The 21,884-nt window shown below is 43.4% G+C and overlaps 1 protein-coding gene across 7 annotated transcripts in view; it reads left to right on the forward strand.

The window, feature by feature from the left end:
• The first annotated feature begins 351 nt into the window (after nucleotides 1-351).
• CHRDL1 (chordin like 1) overlaps nucleotides 352-21,884 on the forward strand; it is a 41,312-nt gene continuing 19,779 nt past the window's right edge. For 2 of the 7 annotated variants that reach the window (XM_040572327.1, XM_040572329.1), the window contains exons 1-4: nucleotides 408-703; nucleotides 3,165-3,311; nucleotides 4,814-4,926; nucleotides 8,089-8,181. In XM_040572327.1, coding sequence (XP_040428261.1) covers nucleotides 3,215-3,311; nucleotides 4,814-4,926; nucleotides 8,089-8,181 — 303 coding nt within the window. In that variant the 5' untranslated portion in view covers nucleotides 408-703; nucleotides 3,165-3,214. Of the gene's footprint in view, nucleotides 708-1,704; nucleotides 1,832-3,164; nucleotides 3,312-4,813; nucleotides 4,927-8,088; nucleotides 8,183-21,884 lie in introns of all 7 variants that reach the window. The other 5 variants (XM_040572326.1, XM_040572330.1, XM_040572331.1 and 2 more) reach the window with 5 other exon arrangements.

Below are 21,884 nucleotides of genomic sequence, written 5' to 3' on the forward strand. Positions count from 1 at the left end.
CTCCGCATGGTGTCTTTTCATCCCTCACCCTTTTTCTCAGACCATTTGTCAAGGGTTCGCCGCTCTCTTCCTATTAGTTACAGGGGCTAAAACGAGACGGAACAGGAACGTTTGACCGAGCACATAATGTCACGAGTCAGGGGGTTAATTCAGCCCCGCCAGACCCTCCGGGTGACCCCGAAACCTCCCGAGGGAATACCCGAGAAGGGGGGGGCTCGCCTCTGTGCTGAACCCAACCAGCCGGGGGGGCGCGCAGGTGGCGGCCGCGAACCCCCGGCCCCCTGGGCGCCCCCCGGCTCCCCCCCGGAGGAGAAAACTCCACCCCGGGCCGCGGCCCCGAGGCCGGGCGGCGGCAGAGGAGGGGGCCGGGGCGGGAGGCGGATCGCCGGGCCGCTGCCTCCCAGCGCCGCTCCTCCCGCTGCTCCCAGTGCCGCCGGGGCTCGCGGGCTCTGCGGCTTCAGCGGGCTGCCGGGGCACGGCCGAGCATCCTCGGGCCGCCGGGAGCGGCAGGAGGCGGCAGGTGGCCCGGGGCTCGGCGTGGTTCTCTCCCGTCTCCTCGTCCCAGTCTCCTGGGGGTCGGGGACCGGCTGCGGGACCCCCCCGTCCCCGTCCCATCCCTTTCCCCGGCAGCCCCGAAAGGGCGGGCGGAGATGCCGGCAACGTGAGCGGGGAGCGGAGCCCCCCGGCCCCAGCCCGGCCCCAGGTGGGTGAGTTTTTTGCTTTGCTTTGCTTTGCTTTGCTTTGCTTCTCTTCCCTCGCCGAGCCCCGGAGCCTCGGAGCCGGGGGCCCGGGGAGCCGGGGCTGCCCCGCTGCCGGCCCCATACCCGCCGCGGATGCGCTCCCAAACGCGGCCGGGTTCCGCCAGCCCCGGGACTCGGGCAGCGAGGTGCCCCCAGCCGGCTCCTCGCAGGGCAAGGCGTGAGAAAGAAGAGTCAGGAGCCTCGGGTCAGTGAGGAAATTCGTCCAAGCGGGTCGCTCGCGGTGCCTGTGCTGCGTGGAAAGCATGCCGATGGTTAACAGGTTAATCCCAAGTGGGGCTGTGCAGAGCCGGGGGTAGTTTTTAGGACGTTGCCCTTTGGGGATGTAAAGGGAGTGTGCTAATAGGGAAAAGTATGCGCTTATATTTGGAGTAACAACAATACCGAAATTAAAGAGAATTAAGGAAGACATCAAAAGTCCCCGTCCCGTTGCTGCTGTTAACTCCTCCATTTCACTGCCGGGAAGCGCTCCTGAGCATACGCAACCCCAATTTCCAAACATTCCTCCTTTGGAAGACGTGACGTGTAAAATGGATGGGTTTCTAAGCTCAATCTGTTCGAGCTAGCCGAGCTAGCCGACAGGTAAAGTGCTGCACAAAGGATTATTGTGCTCCATTTATAAATATTGTTTGCTTAAGCAACCCCCAAGAAGGCCAAAGTATTTAAACATTTGTATTTCTGCAAGTCCCGGTGATGTGCTACTGTTGTTCTCAATGATGTCCTGAGACTAAACTGCAAGGTTTTCATTTTAACAAGTTTTTAGAAGTTTGTTTGGCTTGAAAATCTCCTGTGTGATTTGAGCATGTTGAAAGGAAAAAGTGACTTAAACCTTTCTTCTGAAATTGGAATATTATTTTCAGCTTCCAAAATAAATGGAAAGTTATATTTTGTTAGTGCCATAGGGAGTGTGCTTTGAAAACAGCATTATGTTTTTGAATGTTTTCAGATGCAGTCTGCATTATTTTGAATGAGCCCACTGAACATAGAGCTCGCTGAAGATAGACGTGTTAGTCAGGGCAGATGTCCATTTCGTTGTGTTTGGGGAATATGTTGAGAACCCCCAGACAGTAAAGGTAATAAAAACACTCTGATAAAGGATCCCCCACTCTTTGTTAGGGTATACTAGAGCACAATAGTTTTAATATGAAGATTTGTTTAAGTGGCTGTTAACTTACAGTGCTTTCTCCATTCTTCTTACAACAGTTAATTTCTCTAAGCTCTCCACCACTTAATCTTGAATACACATATCTGAATTATTCTTTCTGCTTTGCCTATCTGTCAGCTGAAACACATTCAGGTACAGTTCTAGTATTTACATGAAATCTGAAGAGGTCAAATTAGTTTACGAAGCTGATTGTTTATTTTTCCAATAGTGAATCTTTTTTTCAAACTTTTATAAAAGTGTGAATCCACTTCAAGACTCTTAAAATCAAAACCAAATCTTTTCTACATTGTAAATTGTGGACAAATGTACGCTGCGAAGATAATGCTTTTGCAGTGAATCTCTGATAAGCAGTAAAGCATCTTCAGATTTCCTAATTTAGAATCTTACATTAGCTATCATGAATAAGTTTTACCTTATTTATATTTCTCCCTGTTTTATTCCTTATAAAATAATTCATCTCTTAAAAGCCAGAAAAAGATAAAGAGAATGGTGCTTGCAGCAAATATGATCCCATCTCAGCACCTCTCAGAGAATACATTAGGCTTTGCTCCATGTGCAAGACTTTGACACTGATGATCTACAAGGAGGAAGGTGGCACGTTTTTTCCCCTATTGTACTTTCAGATTTCAAGGCAATGAACGGGTTAATGCTAGAAAAATTAATTATACCCAATCCCAGAACAATAGTAGTTGGGAGATGGGAGGAGGGGTGAGTTGAATAGTGGTGGTAGCCTATTAGATTCAGTGAGGAAAACTCCCCTCACCCGGAGCCTGGCCAGCATTTCACCCAAAGCAGGGATTTCCACGGTGCAGGACCAATATACCGGGTATACGCAAGGGTAATTTTTACAATGAGACAAACGTGTTATGAATGACACCTGTATTTCTTAAGTTACACCCAAGAGAGCTGTTCTACAAGAAAATCTCCCAACCTATTTTTCTTGTGAAAGAGAACTCTAAGAATTTAGATTGCTTACATGCCAGATTTCTCCACTTTGGAATCAAACAGGACTTTATTAGGTGTCCACTTTTCAGCTTTCATGAATGAGAATGTGGTCCCTTTTCCAAAAATGGGATGATTTGAGGCCAAAGGTGTTTCCATGAAATGAAGATCTATGATATCAACAGATTTTTTGCTTCCGGCAATTTAGGATTTCTGGGTGCTGGCCGAAGGCATGTCAGAGAATTTAAGTTATCTTGCAGGATTCTAGTTTAATTCATTTCATGTTTTCTTCCCAACAGCTCAACATTCTCTACCTTGGAGGCTCTTTCTCTCCCTTTTGTTGATAAAGATGAGAAAAAAGTGGAGATTGGAGGATTTTCGTTTTATCTTTTTTGGTGTGGTCTGTCTCCTTTTCGTAGATGGAGGTAAACTAGAACAAGTAAAACGTAAGTAGACTTCTAAACAAAGCCTTCACATTCACCCAAACCTGACATTTTCCTGCTATTAGACAAATGTGGATGAGAAAAGATTTTCAAACAAGAATGTCCTAAACCGCAGGACTGCATTCAAAACCTTCTCCCATTCTTCCTCCTTCTAATCCCACGTTTAGTGGAATCAGGTCACACCCATGTTTGGGGCACATTTTCCTAAAGCTGTACAGGTTTCACTGCTTCATAAAGGACATAACACATCAGTTGGAGAATCTGTTTTATTTCAAATACCCTGAATCAAGAGAGTGCTTAATTCTATTTTAGTGACCTCTGTAAACATCTGACAGATTATCTGGATTTTGTCCCATGTGTAAGACTTTTGTGCTGAGGTTTTCAGCTAGAGTAAAGCTCGTCCAAGACTGTTCCATTCTGTTCCAAAAACAACCTCATATGAACTGGATTAGATACATCCTTTGAGAAAATTAAGAGTCTAAGCACTGTCAAAAACTTGATGAGAAGCATTGAAAAGAATACAAACAAAACAAAGGGAATGCTTCTACAAAGCCTGTAGGAGTTACTGCCTGCTACAGCCGTGCCGCTCGCTATCTGGAATGCTCTCCCCACCTGCGCAGGCTGCGTTTTGGCCTTTTTCTTACAAAGCACATTGCTTGCCCTTAAGAAATTGTTAACATTTTCAGCCTCAATGTCAGCAGCTTGTGCTTCTACAGATAGAGGGAAAGAGGAGAGGAAAAGAAGAAAGGAGAGGAGAGATTTCAATCCCTACTTCTTGCTACTTTCTCGTAGCCCCATAAATGTTAAGAATGTCCTTGCTGAGATTATCTCTTGGAAGACAGGTATTTTGGTTGATACCCTGAAGCACCAGCTATACAGAGAGTAATGAATCAAATGGAATTCGGACATCATAAAGGTAATGGCGAGGATTCCTCTCATGGCAACACAGAGAACCACATCCTTTTACTGAGGAGATTTGAGTTTTCTCTATGAAACTGGAATGTGACAGGGAGAGATGGGGCAGTGATGTCTGTAGGTAGATGGATATCTGCAAAACTGTACCTGCAAGATTACAAGTATTTAATGAACGGAAAGATCTTAATTTGGAAGTTGATGCACGTGTAAGTCAGCACAAATTGCTCTGAAAATACTAGGACAAGCTTCTTTTTTATCAGTTTCTTACAACATGGAGATACTCAACGTGCAGTGTAAATGCAATGCATGGATCTTCCTTCTGTAGTGCCCTTGTTCAAAATCTCTGCTGTACAAGTTGAGATTTTCCTGAGTGCAGCCAGTTGCTTTGGTTTTGTAATGAAAAGGTTTAGTATATAACCTGTCTGAGCAATCAAGCACTTTCATTTTGTTACCTAAATGGGATCTGAGCCTACATTTTTGAAGCTCAAAGAATAAACACACCCTATATGAAAGGCATTTTGTCAGCTATTTTCAAAGTGTGGGATGGGATCGTTCATTCATAACTCTTTCGATTCTTCACTGTTTTACAGATTCGGATACATACTGTGTGTTTCAAGACAAGAAGTACCGTGTAGGAGAAAGATGGCATCCTTACCTAGAACCATATGGACTTGTTTACTGCGTTAATTGTCTCTGCTCAGAGGTAGGACTATCGAGTTATTTTTCCTAGGACTTCTATTTGCTTAACCGGCCAGAACCCTCTACATTGTATCTACAATTTGACAAAGCCCTAACCAGTTTTCACTGGTGGGTCCTGATCATGCTGCAGGAAATAGAGGCAATGAAGGGAAAATGTCCTTGTGAAGGGAAAACATTAACAAAGAAGGCCAACAGTGGCAAAAATGCTTGCACAGGGTAGCCAAAAAGCTTTTTAACTAGCCAGAAGCTTGGTCAGTGCTGAGCATTACACCTTGAATAATTAGACCCCACTACTTAAATACAATCCTTGCACTTCTGTCAATATGGAGGATTATGTTGAACCCAAATTTCATTGTGTTCTGATGTACATACACTGCCCACAGAATGTATGGGCATTCATAAAGGCATATTCATGCCTTTTCATGACTTCAGAACATGAAAAGAAGTTCAATGCCTTCAGAAAGGCATTTCCATAGTCAAAGCACCTGCTGCCTTAAAGTGTTTAAAAAACGGTGGATAATAACAATAAATGGATAATAACGTTTGTAAGACTCTAGGAAGGAACAATGAGATGATGAAAAATAAGGAGTGGGCACAGAGGGCAGAGAGAATTGGCCAGGCTAGGAAAGGACAGGCCCTGGGCTACCATCAGTTGATGCTTGGTACCAAGACACAGCAGTCATAGACTCTTATGTTGTATAGTGCTGGGAGGACAGGAGAATGAGAGCAGAATATGTCCCTTGGAGTACTTTATAATGACTAACACATGAGACACTCCAGATGCTGAGTTTTGTCTGGTGTATTTAATGTAGAATACATTTTTCTTGGCTATTTCCTCCCCCTGCAAGTGTAAAATACTGGGCCCCTGTGCAGCGTTTGCTCTGGGGGATCTGCTACTACAGCTCTGTGCAGAGATGCACAAACAGTAGTCCTGCAAGCTTGGCTGCATCTCCCGTCTGTGCATCTGTAAGAGAAAGCATTGTGCTACGAAGAAAAAAGTCCCGGTTTAAAATAAAAAGGAGTTGGTGCTCACTTTTGCTGATCTATATGCAAAGTTGTAAACTCCCTCAGAGTCAGTATGTGGTAAAACACTCATTAAATTGCTGGAAGGCTGTGTCTTGGGTGGGGATGAAGTTCGCTGGAAACCCTGGAGATCTGGATACAAGTCATTGCTTAATGATTTTTAGGAAGATGTGACAGTGGAGGGATGGGAAAGTGCAGCAACCTATTCCTTCACACTTCAGAGGAAAGCAAAAACAATCCCAGGGGTCTACATAACCAGTGTGACCAAAATTTCTTTTGTGGCTTCAAACATCATGATCCATATGATCTCCACACAAAACAAGTGACACCAGCCAGGCAACAGACAGAGATTTCTGCTGCATCTGTCGACAGCAGTCTGCCCATCCATCCCCCCAACACACACACACTTGAATGTTTAAGAAAAAGTTAAGAGACATTAACCAGCTAAACAGAGGCCAGATTATTCAGCCTGAGATTAAAAAAAAAAAAAAAAGCATTCCTGGTTTTGTGTATGTAGTATTGTATTTTTACGAGTTATAATTTACATACTTAAACCAGAATAAACGTAAACAGAATTCAGTGTTCTGCCCCATTCGTCCTTTCCTGCACACATGCCACCAACCACCCCCCTTCCCTGGCTAGAGTCAGATCTGCAGACTTCAGGGGGCTAAACTGAACACTCTCCCCAGGCGGCACCATACCGCAGCTCAGAAAGAGAGCTGCCTTGTTACCCGTTGTGTCGGATGCAGGAACGCTTTCCACGGCCCTGACTCACGGAGCTTATGTCCCATGTTAGTCAGGAGGGCTTGGACTCCCAAACATCTCTGCGAATCTAAGTGTAAGATCAGTTAAATAGGTCTGCAGAATTTTTATCACAGCTGATCAAGCACCAAAAGTACATGTTCACCTAGGAGGTTCTGCAGGACTAGTAAATAAAAAGGGAGAGAGGCCACAGGACAGGCCAAGTAAGCGACACGGAGCCAGCCTTTCTTTGGCAGCCGTGCTTCACGGGCTCTCGGACCCTGGCCTGCTGGGCAGGGAGCTGTGCAGGCCAACAACAGTCCTCATCCTGCAAAAGCCTGCAGCCTAGGACTTTCTCCCCCTTTATAAAATCAGTATATTTAATCTCAGTCATCACTGGAAACAGATGGCTATCATTTTAGTGTCTCTTTCTGGAGAAGATGCATAAACGTTCATGGGTAGTAATGGCCTTACAGTATGATTCCAGCCTGCAGTCTACAGGTATTGAGGAGTCAGGGGATTGTTTTGAAGGCGATGGCTAGAAAAACCTATGCAACTGAAATCTAAGGCAGTTGGCACCTCTGCTGGAAACATTTCAGTGCTCCAGAAGGCATATGAAAATGCAGTGGGTTTATTCCCAACACCACCTGAACCGACATAGTCACAGCACAGTCACAGCATAGTATCAATGCTCATGCTGAAAGATCTTTCTTGCTATAAACATGAGCTACTCAGAGCTAAATTAGGAGGATGAATTATAGATGGGAAATGGGAATCTGAAATGGATAGTCTTTTCTGGTTACAGACACTGGAGAAGGAAATTCCCTGTGTTTTAATTATAAATCAAACTTAGATGTGGTCAAATAGAATATTATGTTAATGACATGAGTAATGAACACTATTCCCAAGACTTGCTCATATTTCTTAGAAAAATGGCTACTTACCAACTGGTGTTCTTTGTCTACTGGGGAACCCATAAAATGAAAACAAAAGACTCTCCACAGTTTTCAGGAAAAATTACAGACACTATTGTCTCTTGCGGTCTTGAACTAACCCTCAGTAGGGGGTATCTCAGAGACCTACCATTCATTATCTGTGTCTTAGTTTTGGAAATGCAATTCCCAAGCACAATCTGCTCAAAACAAAACACAAATGAAGATTGTTGCAATCCATTTTTAGGCAATTACTCTGATTTTAAGGTTTGCATGGGTTTCTGTTACAATCTGACCTCCAGCTTAAATTCAGAGGCAGTGAAAGTAGTCTGGGCATACGCTGGTGTGACAGGAACCAGAAGGTTGTAAAATGGCATTTGTTTTTAAAATATCCAAACATAGAATAGATAACACAGACACTTGTAAGGTAGCCCATTTCATTAAAGTATCATATTATTTTCCGCCTGCAGAATGGAAATGTACTGTGCAGCAGAATAAGATGCCCGAGCCTACACTGTCCTTCCCCTGTGCATGTACCACAGCTGTGCTGCCCACGATGCCCAGGTAATTTATATTAATGACATTAATTTATATTAATGGCATTTTCCTTTCTGAAACAGCTATTTGATATGCTGAGTAACAGCAAAATGAAATGTCTGTGCTGGAAAACTTCTGTGAAGTAGACATCCTTCTATATCCATTTAGGTCACGAGAAGCTTGTCCTACAGTAGTTTAGAATATTTTCTGTGATGATTGCTTTTTAGGAAATCAAAAGTATAGATTTGGGAAGGAATCAGGTACACCACCAAGCCAGTCCCCTACAGTCCAGGCAGAAGGTAGCAGAAGTTTCACAGATGGGGTCCATGGGCTATTTGCTCCCCACTTCTTCCCTTATTTCTAAACTCCATCACAATAAAACCCTATCCCACAAATTTCCTAGGTTTATGCTTTTGGCCCTTTTCATAAGAGCAGGCTAAAATACATGGCTATTTGCAATGGCTCTCTGTTAACGAGCAATTACAAATTGCTGTGGCAAATGTGCATTTGTATAGTATCACTGTACAACCAGTCTGGTAAATTTTGCCTTCTACATCTCATATCCAGGCATAGCTTCATTAGTAGGGACTGTTGTAAATCATAGAAGCAGTGCTGTGGAAGTTTATGACTATATAAATCCAATTGGATACTGTATAGTAAATTCCTCCAGACTGTACATTTATTATATGCTCATTATTAAGAGCCACTGTATGAAAGAGACTAGGCAGGATCTTTCATGAGGCTGTTACAGCATTCCCGACATGGCCTAATGGCTGGTAGATTTGACTGCAGCTTTTCCTTAAATGTCTGTCTTAGTGGCACCCCTGATTTCTTATAAAAGAGTATTCATGCAGCATCACAGAAAGGGGTTTTATTTGACTTTCTCCAGAGAGAGTTTCATTGTCTGAGGAAAACAGCTCTTCCTTGACCAAAACCTGGGAGCAGGGGGCAGTTTGCAGTGGTGGACATGAGCACATGAGTCTGTTTGCTGTTCAGCAGAGACTGGAGTGTGCTGGTCACACTTACTGGAGAGTAAATGGCACCCACTGGTAAATTTTCAGTAGGATTCATCTGTCCTGACAATTATACACATCTGTCTATCAGCTGCCTACATCAATATCTGATCTAAGTATCTAGAATCCTTTTTTCATCAGTGGGGGGAGGAGCATGTGCATAGCTCATCTGATGCCATGACAGAGATCTGTAGCATTTGAGTTGTATCCTGGAACTGCCGGTGTATTTCTGTGGGCTATAGACAGAATTACAACACTGCTTTGGACACGGACAGCTACACTGTCACCGTATACAATTGAGGGAGATGAGCTCCGTCCTTCCTGTGGTATATTCCTGCCTTTCTCCCAGGGTACCAAGAGTACAGGTACTGTATGATAATAATAGCTGTCAGTCCACAAGGCTGGTTTTAACACACACTGTAGCAGCACAGAATCATTAAGGTTGGAAAAGACCTCCAAGGTATCTGGTCCAACCATCCCCTTACCATCACTATCACCCACTAAACCATGTCCCTAAGGACATGTGCCTTTAAATACCAGTCATCATTCAAGAGGTGCAGCAGCTTCCCAAACACGATTCATTCCTGCTCATCAGTGCAGGACTGTTTCCTCCAAGACATTTCCCAGTGTTCTGTCTTTTTTATAGTTGTACCCCAAGCAGTGTGTCTTCCCACATACCTCTGGATGGTCAAAGAAAGCAACCTGATCCCATTTACAGAGGAAAACAGTTGGACGTACACCATAATTACAGTCACCATGCCTTAATGGCTTTCTGATCGCAAGGCCAGTCTCCAAACAGTTCTCAGAACAGTTCTTTCCACAGTAGCGTTCTATTGCAATGACGTACCCCAGCAATGAGTCTGAAACCTCAAGTGTGTTTCTCCTGTCATTAGTGGTTTATCATTGGCTGCTAAGTCTCAGGAGCAGTCTGCAGGTCCCCAAAAGATTTGAATTAACTTAGGTTGCAACTAGACTTCACCTTCTCATCTAGCTCTTACTTACTGGGTTACTGGTTGCACTTGGACTTGTTATGGTCAGTTTGACTGTGACTTTGGCATGCTGTTAGCCACCTCTTGCTCAGGATGTTACATTCTCACTTTCAGTTGAGATAACTATTGGACATTCTTCGGGTATTTTCACTCTTCTTGTGTTCTGGGATGAGATTCATCCCATGCAACTTTAGATCTAGTATTTTGGCATCTAATTGATGGTAGGGTTTTAGATATGATGGTCTAATACACAGGGAGGGAAACACTGTAAGGGAGTATCTTTTATTTGACCAACTAGTACTCTTAGATAAAATAGTAAGATGCTAGGAACATGAACATCACTTCAGTTTTCGGAATCAAAAGAAAGACTGGTGCGCCCAAAAGCTTGTCTGTTTTTCCAACTAATCTAAACTCCATTGGCAAGGGAATCATCTAGATACCCTTTACAGCTGTTGGAAACACACCGTCCCCAGAGGGTGATTCATCCTGTTATCCAGAATGAAAAGAATTTTTCCCTGGAGATGCCTGTCTCTCTCCACTGATTACTGAGGGAGTACAGGCAACTAGTGTATGCTAGATGCTTACTTTTTGACAGCTAAAGTTAAATCAGAGAAATTCCACTCTTGGTATGTAATTAGCAATTGGGGGCAGGACCAGTTGTTGTTTTTTTATGTGTCTCTGTACAGTATTTAATATAGAAACATAAATGCTTCTGGATTGACTGTTTCCGCTTCAAGTGCTCTTTGGCAGCAAACTGTTTGTTTTTTTTTTTTCTGTTCGTGGGGATGTAAACGTGATACCAGTCAAGATTTTAAAACATTCTTCATTAACCTAGGAAGAGTAAGGAGCTCTGTAAACTCTCCAATCCTTATCAAATTAAATTTTTTGCCATTTGAAGGACACAGTCACCAGCTAGATTTTCATATTGTGTGTTTAAACCAATAAATTCAGAAAATTATCAGAATAAGCCTTTCCTGAATTGTGATCCCTTATCTTTTCTCCACTCCTAGAATCTAAGTATAGTCTACATGCTATGTATATGATGAGCTGTTGAGCTGCTAGCTGGTAGAAGGTCATTTAAAAACAGGATTGCCACTAAGCTTCATTTTTTTCCCCTAATTAAATCTGTAATTCACATAGATCTGCACCACTGTTAGGCAAAAGAGGACCAGGGATCTCTTGTGATTTCAGGGGTTATTTGCATTCTGCTTTCTGCAGTGAGTATGTGTATCATAGTCAGATGCTCTGTCGTCAGTGGTAAATGTTCATGCCTGATCTGAATAGGAATTTCAAGCATTCTTGTAAGTCTTATGGCCAGCTTTCCATTTCTGTGTGTCCAGCAAACAATGTATTGTGTGCAGCATCCCATGCTATGGAGGAATTTCATTTCTCTGGTTCCTCCGATTATTTTTTGATGGAAGGTGTCTGAGCTCTGGCTCTTTAGCCATTCATCTGAACTGCTCTCATAAATACTCATTAAATTCTGTCACTTATGTTTCCCCTCCCATTTTCAAGCTACATTTCAGAAGAGTAGTGCTAGTCACAGTGACTTTGGGCTCTTCCTCCTGGCCTTTCTGCAGGCCTTGTAGAGCGTAACTGCCCAAATAACTGCCTCCTTATATAACGAAGCAGAGGTAATGGCAGGAGTCAGTGACTTTTGTTGGAAACTGAACTTCATAACCACCTAAGTGGAGGAGCTGTTGAAGGGATTCCTTTGAGAAAAGTTGGCACTGCTCTCCCTTTGGAATTAATGTCTCCCGCATCCATAGTGACACTGGACTTGCTGACACAAAGAGATGCAGTGTTTGTATCCTGTCTCCCTGGCACCAGCTACCAAGAATCTTAAGTAGTTGTCAGACATATGTTATGAAGCATCTTCTACTTTTCACCAGTGGTTCATTCTACCAGCTTCTACCATGGAGTCATTGCTAGCTTTTTCGCATCTTTTCAAAACTTACCCTTTCTAGCACTGGCAAAATCTAGACCCTGTGTCTTCTACCAGACCAGATATTCCACCCTTTTGCAGCTCTGACAAGTATTTTGTTTTACTATCTGAATTAGATTTTTATCATCACACACGTGGAAACAAAAAAAAACTAGCTTCACATTCCTTGGGACCCTTTTTACACAGATTAGTGAGACCCAAAGGACATCACATGCTCTGGTAGTCCTAGCAATCTCCAGTCAGATTGCTGAACTGGGCTAAAGAGTTATCGGCTCAGCTGGATCTATAATCATACATCTGATCACAGCAGCAGAGCTTGAATTCTTTCCTTCCACCTCAGGATGCTCCAAGCATCATCAGAGGAGAGGTGCTTTGGGGAGAGAATTTGCCACCGTTCTTGATCAGCTCTAGAGCAGACGAGACCCGCTACCTTCTTTCGTGAAAATAAACTTCACATACAAGCTCTCAACATTTAGTTGCAGCTGTCTTCTATGGCACTCCTGTGTACTACCACGGACTACTTCCTTTACAAATGGAACATTTATTCTAAGTTGTTTCATTTCTACATGGAATAATTTCAACTCAAAGCATTTAGCGTCTAGTTTTAGGTCAGAAGTTTTTGAGTACACTCTGAAATATGTAAATGGAGGATGCTGACATCAGAAGTAAAAATGCACACTGCAGGATTGAGAAAGGGTTTCCATTTGCTGGTTCGATTTCTCAGCAGATAAGGCTGCATACTGAGGTATGAATCAGCCCATCTGGCTCCAGTATTTTTAAGCTTGCTGCCCCGACTAAACACACTGGCTTCCAGGAACATTCATGATTAGTAACACATTTGTGCTTAAGCTCCTTTGGTACTATGATTTTTCTGTATCAAATTCAAAGCACTTTTCTGATGTACTTCTTGTTGTTCTTTAGATACTGAAATAACAAATGCCAGGTGGTACCTATATAAACAGTTGGACTAGATACATAGACGGACCAAATCAGGTATCTCACAATAGTGATCTGACAACATCACCTAAAATATATGAGGCTATGATTGCATGGTAGGCTGCAGCATGACTTAGTAATACCCGTACCTTTGAACTAGCTGCTTCAGACCCTGGAAGCAACCTAGGTAGGACAGTGCAGAACTCACTGCAGTGCAACACTCACTCGAGAAGCAGGAAAAATCAGCCTGCGAGGAGTTCAGCACTACCTTCACTCGGTTCCTTCCAGCAGCTGAGCCAGTCCAGGTAACACACTGCATTCTGTAGTGCTGATGGTTGTACAGACTCAGTCTTGCACCATGCTGAGTACATACAACACCTCTTGACCTGATATAGATCATATATGTAAACAGAGAACCATGTGGATAGTACAATGCATCTTGCACTGAATTACAACCAAAATCTTCAACCTGGGCAGCTGGAATGCTCTGGTGGAATGGTTTTCCTCTGCAGGATGCACATACAACAAAACGTTTGGAGAATACATTCTGATTTCTATCCAGCTCACACACCAGGGCTCACAGGCTCTCAATTCCAGTTTTCCCACTCCTCTGTCAGAAAAAAACAATCTATTTCATGAATGTTTGGGAAGGGGGGAGGAAGGCACAGAGCCTTCACATAGCTCAACTATTATATCACATCAGCCATTAGGATTGGAGGAGTTCCAACATCTGACCAAAGTGTCACCTACAAAGTCCAATCTGCCAGTGATGGAGTAGTGCACCACAGGTACAGCTGAAAGTCCCTAGAAGTGTCTCCATACAAAACACAGTGCTGAAAAAGTGAGGGAAAAAGAAAACTCAGTATGCAGAAAGAGATTGTGTAGAATTACTGTTGGAATACAAGAGTGGGGAAACATAAGGAATAATTGACATTATGAATCAACTGCAATACCTGAAAGTCCTGCAGGTTTATTCTTACTCATACAACATTGTCCACAGGTAGGAAGCAGCTGAATTCTCTGACAGATAACAAAAAAGTTAGACTCCTGAAAATCTTGAATATTTGAAACCATTATCCACGCTTGTCTGAACTGTTTATCCACAGAATAATATCTATATATTCTGTAACTGATGTCTGGTATGTGATGAATTCATAGCCACCTTAGCAGTGAGTCCTACTAGGAGTGTTTTGCTGGCACCAAGGAATAGACAACTGGCACTTCAGGAACAGTCAGTTGACAGTAATATGATTTGGGCACTACAAGCACACCTCAAATTTTAGAGCTGGCCATGTTCTCAGCATCCTGTCTACTTCTAAGCATCATGTCACATGTCTGACACGAACTTCAGTTCATGGGAGAAACACTACAAACTCAGCTCCCCTTCAGTGTTCACTTCTGCATCCCTTGTTACTTTGCCTCAGTATCCAAATCTCTTAAGATCTTTAATCCACACTTTACACTGCCTGCAGGCCCTGTAGCTCCACCACTGCCTTCACTGCCACCTCTTTTGCGGATGATGAAAAATAAATCAGAAATAACCTGTGACCCAACCACTCGGCAGCCACACTACAGAAGGCTGCAGAATCTGTATGCCAACATACACAGCAGCTGATAGCAATAACTGGAGAAATCAGTACTATTACCTATCGATAAGAGCAATTCTCAAGTTTCTCCAGCCTGCATTTGGTTCCTGTGGAGGTACTGGGGTATTGAAGAGCCATGCTCGTGGATGGTTCCTTCGTATACACAAACAAGTTGGATGTTCACATCTGGAATGTGAAGGACTCACAGAATGCTGCACAGTGCCAGAGATTAGTGAGATGATCTGGTTTTTGCATAGTCCCAACAGTGAGTAACCGCCGGATAGTTCACATAAACTGCTTATTTGATTTGGAAATATAACGATATAGGCATTCTTGGGAGACGCCTAATTTCTTCCTATTGACCTGGGCTCATGTAACGTAGTTTGGTTTGTAATTTGCCTTTGTTACTAGCTTCATACGGAATGCTTGGTCTAACAGCCAGATTGAGGTTAGCATTTGTTCCCGTTCTGTTTCTCTGAACATTAAAAATTCAAACAATCTACCAATAAATCAGCATCCAAAATGCACTGAAAAAAATATATATCAGTACACACGGATGACGGGACTAGAACTTCCATTCTTTGGACTGACATGATAGCATAGGGTAGGCTGCTCAAAAGTTTTCCAAGACAACTTCCAAGAGCTTCAAAGATACTTCAGAAATGATTCTAAGTGCAGCAAAGCTTAATTACATTTGTTTCCTTGTCTGGGAAAGGGACAGATAGATTCAGATAAGTTCAACCTTAGACCAGGAATTAAAATGGAGCAACTTAGAAAGTGTTTTATGACTCCTTCAGAGTTTTGCTGGGCAATTTTTTTATGCCACTATAAAAGAAAACACAGGAAATTGAGCTGCAGAAAATATATTAAATAAGGTGAAGAGCTTGACTTTAGCCCTAGAAAGCTCAAAAACAACCAACAGCCTTCTGGGGGTTTCAACTCAAACTGCATCTTTGCCTTGAATCTGTATGAAAGTTCACGGTGTCTAGATAAAGTGCTACTAGTTCCTTCAAGCAATGAGTTTCATACACTTTCTCCCATCTGATCGTATTAAAGACTAGCTGTTGTGATTAACTCTGAATTACCTTGGAGTTTTTAGAGCTTAACACAGTCCTTGAAGTTATTTTAATGTAAGCATTTTGTGGCATAATATCTTTGTCACCTGCACCTCCGAGAGGCACATATGGATTTTGTTTAGAACTTGTGTTTGCAGTTTTTGGATAGTGAACAACTTTTCAATCCGAATTTATTGTCAGCCTCAGCCACCGCTTTAAAAACATCATCGTTGCACTGTTTTTGTTGTTTTTAGAGGGACCTTCACACATCATCTATGTTTCTTTAAATCATAGATTTATAAGAAGTTCCACTGTAACGCAATGAGCGAGGGACCAGGCTAAATGCAGATGGACTGCGGGCTGATCCACAGCTCCTGCAGTCAATCAACACTTTTCTATTAGATTTGATAGTTTTTGGACTAAGCCTTCTATGAAAACAGATGCAGTTATTGACTGCAATACAGTCCTCTCTCTAGAAAAGCTAAGGAGCATGCTAGAAATATGAGACAGAAGATGAAAGAGGAAACTGCCTTTACACTGCACCACACGGAGTAGGTGTTTGGGCCAGGTTCCAAATCTATTTAGTTCAATGCACTTCAGATCAGACCTTGAGGTGACACATTCATGGAGAGTGGAAACAAAAGTAGAGGGAAGAAATTAAGCAAAGGAATTTTTGATAGGAAAGAAATCAATTTGCTCACTTCTGATGCGCTGTATCCCCTAAGAACCTCTGGCCAGAAAAGATATTTTGTATAGCTAGGTGACAGATGATAGCCCTGCAGGTTTTCTCTCCTGAGGTTCCTGAATTCTCATGAGATGATGGGTCAGGATTCAGTTCTGGTGATAAATAGCTTTACAGTGTTTGTGTTCTTACCTTTCTTGACATGATAGTGGTAAAAATATTTGCTGTTTCAGCAGCTGGTGGTTCTGACCTTGCAACAGCACTTGGCAGTAGCAGTATGTCCCACTGTACGCTGATGGCACTCGGGGCTCAGGTTAGTTGTCCAGGCCTGAAGCTGCACGAGCAGCAGGTCAGGAAGATGTAGTGCTGACAGGTTTCGTGCTTTTCTGAGGCAAATATATGCAAGAAGCCTCCACAGATACTGAGGGAAGTTTGGCAAATTTCTGGGGGGAAAAAAGAGCATGCATTATCCCAGGTCACCATGACACTTGTGTTCCACAGTGTCCCATGCTGTCCATAATGACAGAATCACAGAATCATCTAGGTTGGAAGAGACCTCCAAGATCACCGAGTCCAACCTCTGACCTAACACTAACAAGTCCTCCACTAAACCATATCACTAAGCTCTAAATCTAAACGTCTTTAAAAGACCTCCAGGGATGGTGACTCAACCACTTCCCTGGGCAGCCCATTCCAGTGCCCAACAACCCTTTCGGTAAGAAGTTCTTCTAATATCCAACTTAAACCTTCCCTGGCGCAACTTCAGCCCATTCCCCCTCGTCCTGTCACACAGGCACGGGGAGAATAGACCAACCCCCAGCTCGCTACAGCCTCCTTTGAGGTACCTGTAGAGAGCGATAAGGTGCCCCTGAGCCTCCTCTTCTCCAGGCTGAACAACCCCAGCTCCCTCAGCCGCTCCTCGTAAGACTTGTTCTCCAGACCCCCTCACCAGCTTCGTTGCCCTTCTCTGGACTCTCTTGAGCGCCTCATGTCCTTCTTGTAGCGAGGGGCCCAAAACTGAACACAGTACTCGAGGTGCGGCCCTCACCAGAGCCGAGTACAGGGGGACAATCACCTCCCTAGACCTGCTGGCCACACTGCTTCTTATGCAAGCAGGATGCTGTTGGCCTTCTTGGCCACCTGAGCACACTGCTGGCTCATATTCAGCGGCTATCAACCAGTACTCCAGGTCCTTCTCTGCAGGCAGCTTTCAACCGCTCATCTCCCAGCCTGTAGCGCTGCTTGGGGTTGTTGTGCCCCAGGTGCAGGACCCGGCACTTGGCATTGTTGAACAGAGATTCCCGTCTTCTCTGCTTTCTTTCTCCACTCTGCATTTGGCTCTCTCTCACCTAGAAGCCACAGTACATGCATGCTAAGGTGGCCAGGACTATGACCAGGGAATGTCTCTTGCACTAAAGGCCTCTTTGGGGAAATGAACCGCACTGGCAGAACAAGGACATCCACATTTCCAGCTGTATCTTTCTTTGCACAGGCCTTCCTGGTACAAATGGCTCAGATGATAAACATTAAGTGGATCTCTGGATACAAAGCAAACCTACTGTACCTTAGTTTCACTGGGATACAGGAAAATAGACAAGTACTCTGTGCTATATAAAAGTATGCTATTTGTGAATGAAATGCACTGCATAAACAAAGAGGAATATTATTTACGTGATTCTTTTCCCCATATAAACACGAGGATCTTTTTGAAGAGAATATTTTAAAAATACAGGTTGGTTTGAACACACAGCATCAGGGTTAGTCCAATCAACAGAGTTGTTCCAGGTTTATTCAACATAGCTGTGATTAAATCTGCCTGTCATTCTCCTAGCAAGCTCTATAATCTCTTTCTGCAGGATGCCTCCCTACCTCTTCAAGTCTTAGGCTCTGTTCCGAATTTGTAAGGATCAGATTATCAACGCATATTCATTCCTCCATTCCAAATATGTTGTCTCATACTAAATAGCTGTGTCTTATATATAGTAACCATATTCCATTGGCTTGTGTGTAGTAGAGGGAAGGGCCTAGCACAGCGGATTTCTGCCTGGAGGCAGGTTTCTTTATCTTCTACTTGGAATGTCACTAGCACTAGCATCCTTCCAAGCCTGGCAAGAGCTTTGGCTGACCCCCTTGAAACAGACACCAAGGCCAGCAGGAGTCGAAGTACTCATTACCACTTTTTTCAGAGCTCTGATTCCTCAGGTGACAGGATGCTGGTTCAGATACTGTGAATCAGAGCAGCCTGCACGGTTTGCTGACAGCTAACACGCCTATCCAGCTGTCAGGAAGGCTGTTCAGCAATGGGAAGAGGCACGCATCATTTTAAAGCTGGAGGAGAGGAGCTTAGCACAGGTCCCCTCGCAAAGCAAACTTCCAAGTGATTGGATTTTCTCACTGTGTTTCTCTTCTGTACATCAGGATGTTAGAGGATTCAAACATGCAGCCATGTACGTGTCCTTGGTGCCATGGAAAGAGAAACCATGTCAGTCGGTTGCACAGCAAGCATGCCCAACTACAAAGAGGGTCAAAACCCCTGCCATCCAGTCTGATACTGATATATCACTCGCTGTTGCCTCCCCATGTACGAATGCCACAGGGTGTTACTGGTACACCATCCAGAATGAACTGTACCACCTCATCTTTCAGAACCTTCCTCTTAGCTCAGTTTCTCCTGCACGAGGTGAAACCATTACCTGCCAAAGGGAAATGTTTTGAACCAAAGCACAGCTCGTGCTTTGAATTAGTTTTCAATATTGCTGCCCCTAAATTGAAATTAAAATGTAAAACCTTGTTTGGTTAGAGTCCCCGTCTCCAGAGTTATTCACTGAAGAGAGAATTCATTGGAGAGGTCACTCCTTGGCTTCACTGGGACCCATTTGAAAGAAACGGGCTAATCTAGGCTGTGGTGGAAAAGGTGCTGTTCACCATGTGCAAGGTGGCACCTTAGGCATATTAGTACCGTTAAAGTTTTAACGCTGCACCAGAAACTCCAAAAAAAGATACAAGAACTGTTTTTGCTGCTGCCAGTCCCAGCTCTGCTGTCAGATAAAAGCTGGAAGTCGGAGGGGGGGGCACACCTCCTACTCTGCGGGTGTCTGGCCCACGACAGAGCTATAGCCACGAGGGACAGTACTCAGGCGAGCTAATTTGGGGAAGTATATAACCAGGGGGTGAAATCCATCCTGAGACAGATGTATAGCCCCTGTGGGTGACAGCCCTTGTTAAAAACACATTTCAGTGGTACAGGAAAACACTGCATTTTTTATAATGTGCTAGGCCTCTGGCAATTGTAACACACATTCTGGGAGTAGTGGAAGAGAGCTGGAGAGGTAACAAGGTGCGTAACATAAAGAATGCTTCCAACGGCTTATCGCAACTCTGTCCTCCTTGCATTGATGCTTGCATCTCCTAGCACGAATTGCAGTTGGTGCTAATTGGCTTTTTATTTCATATCGCTGCCTGGATTTTTTTCAGCATACTTTATAAGTTGCAACTTCACCTGCAGGACTTGATCCAGAAATGCACTTTTCCGCACGTGAATAATTTATCCCATTACTGTTATTCCAAGCTACTTCAGTGAGTATTTTGGGGCCTCCTAGGATTTGTCCTTCACAGTGGCACCTGGAGACCACTGTGTTAGCCCTTAACATTGCTATAAAAACCACCAATAAAAAGACTCAATAAACAAGAATCATCCTTATATCTCTCTTCTACTGACATTTGTGTAAGTTACTCTAGAGAATGATTTTGCTTGTAGGGAAAAGACCTGGACTCCATGGAGGTGGAGAATTAACAATAAATTTTTATCAAAGAGGCCTAGGGGTAGGTGCAACTCCTGTGCAAGCAAGCAGTGTTACAAAAACAGATCTGAGGTCATCTAAGTGCCATCCACTGTGTTGGACAGTGTCTCCAACCTAAGCTGATTCAAATTTCATGTATTTTTAATAAGCAAAACAGGGAGAAGTGCTCTCTCACTCTAGTCCCGCTCCCCTTTGGCATTAGAAATGCTCGTGCCCGGCACACTTCCAAGAATTGTTTCATTTTGACTAAGGACCTTCATAATTGTTCTTTGAGTGTTGCTTCTGAATAGTTATCCTGCAATTATTACGCCAATTTTAAATGTCAAGGCAAGTAATACGGCCTCACATGCTGTTATGTTGCAATTTGGGGTGACTGGTTTCTGTACAGAAGCACCACGTGAAGTGACCAGTTAGCTGGTGTCAAAAGACAATTTCCTGCACCAAGATGCATCCTAGAGAGCTGTGAAATACCTTTTTTCAACTAAACTGACTCTTCCAGTTGTGTTCACTGGGAATACAAGTGATTATGCAGGAGAGATGTCAATGCAGACAGTTGCTCCTGAATTATAACAGGATAAAATTGCTTGACTAGTGAATAGGGTTCCAGAAAAAGTCCACATTCTCTTGGTCTGTACATACTTATGCGCCATGCTGATTCAGAAAGCATGTTTTATAAAATCCACTCTGGATTGAAATTCATAATCTATCATCTGTCTAGTTATAACGAAGCAGAGAGACTATCTGCAGAACAGTTCCCAGTATGGTAAGTTTCTTAAGGCTTTAAACCTCATGATTAATTTCAGATTGTTTAGCACTTGGTTGTTTTTATAAGAGTGGTTATAAAACAGACAAACTGCAAAAACCAAGCCAGGCTGAGCGCCTAGCATTTCTGCTTGATGTTAAAAGCCCATCTTTTTCAGTAAATGACACTAGGTGACTCTGAATGTTGCAGTTTAAAAATAGTTTCTAAGTCAGCAAGCCAAGAGCCTGTAGGATTTTTTAAAAATGATCCTTGCCAGATGTTCTGATACTAAAATAAGCAATAGTGAGAGTGTTAAGGAAAGTACTAACAAGAACAGCCAGAATATTGTACAAGAAAGAATCTCACAGAGATGCAATAAAAACCCACAGACCCTTCCTGGGGTGCTGTGCAGGGTCCTACCGTGCAGAAGCCTTAATTTTGCCTACACACCTTCCTTGCCTAATTTGTACAACCTCCACTCGGGGAACACATTCAGTTACCACTTTGATCTGTTACTGGTTGCAGATCAGTAAAACTCAGCACAATGACATGAAGAAAGCAAAGATTCTTGGTCTCATTGTCCACAATGGCAAAGGTCATCCAAAAGCAACTGGCTTTCCTGTCTTGAAGGTCCAGCTTCGTAGCAGAAATAGTTTACTGATTATCATGCCATGACTATGCGGTGGTTTTGCCAGTTTGTTAGCTGGTTTGTTTGCCAGCAAGTGTACCTGTATGTACAGAAGGATCCAAGTTACACACTTCACTGACTGTAGTAAGGCCTGGATCCTGAAACCTGTCCTCAAGGAAGTGACCCTACAGGAACATTGCCCAAAAGGCCAGTTTGCCCATAGCCAGTTAGTGCTTTTCACTGTCTACACAGAAATACTTCCAGCGAAGTTGCCACTGATTCAAATAGCAAGAACTGCCAGTGGAATTTGTCTAAGCTATTCAAGGGATTAGTTGCAGATAACTGATGCTCTT

The sequence above is a fragment of the Cygnus olor genome, chromosome 13, assembly GCF_009769625.2.
Source record: "Cygnus olor isolate bCygOlo1 chromosome 13, bCygOlo1.pri.v2, whole genome shotgun sequence".
NCBI classification, from domain to species: Eukaryota; Metazoa; Chordata; class Aves; order Anseriformes; family Anatidae; genus Cygnus; species Cygnus olor.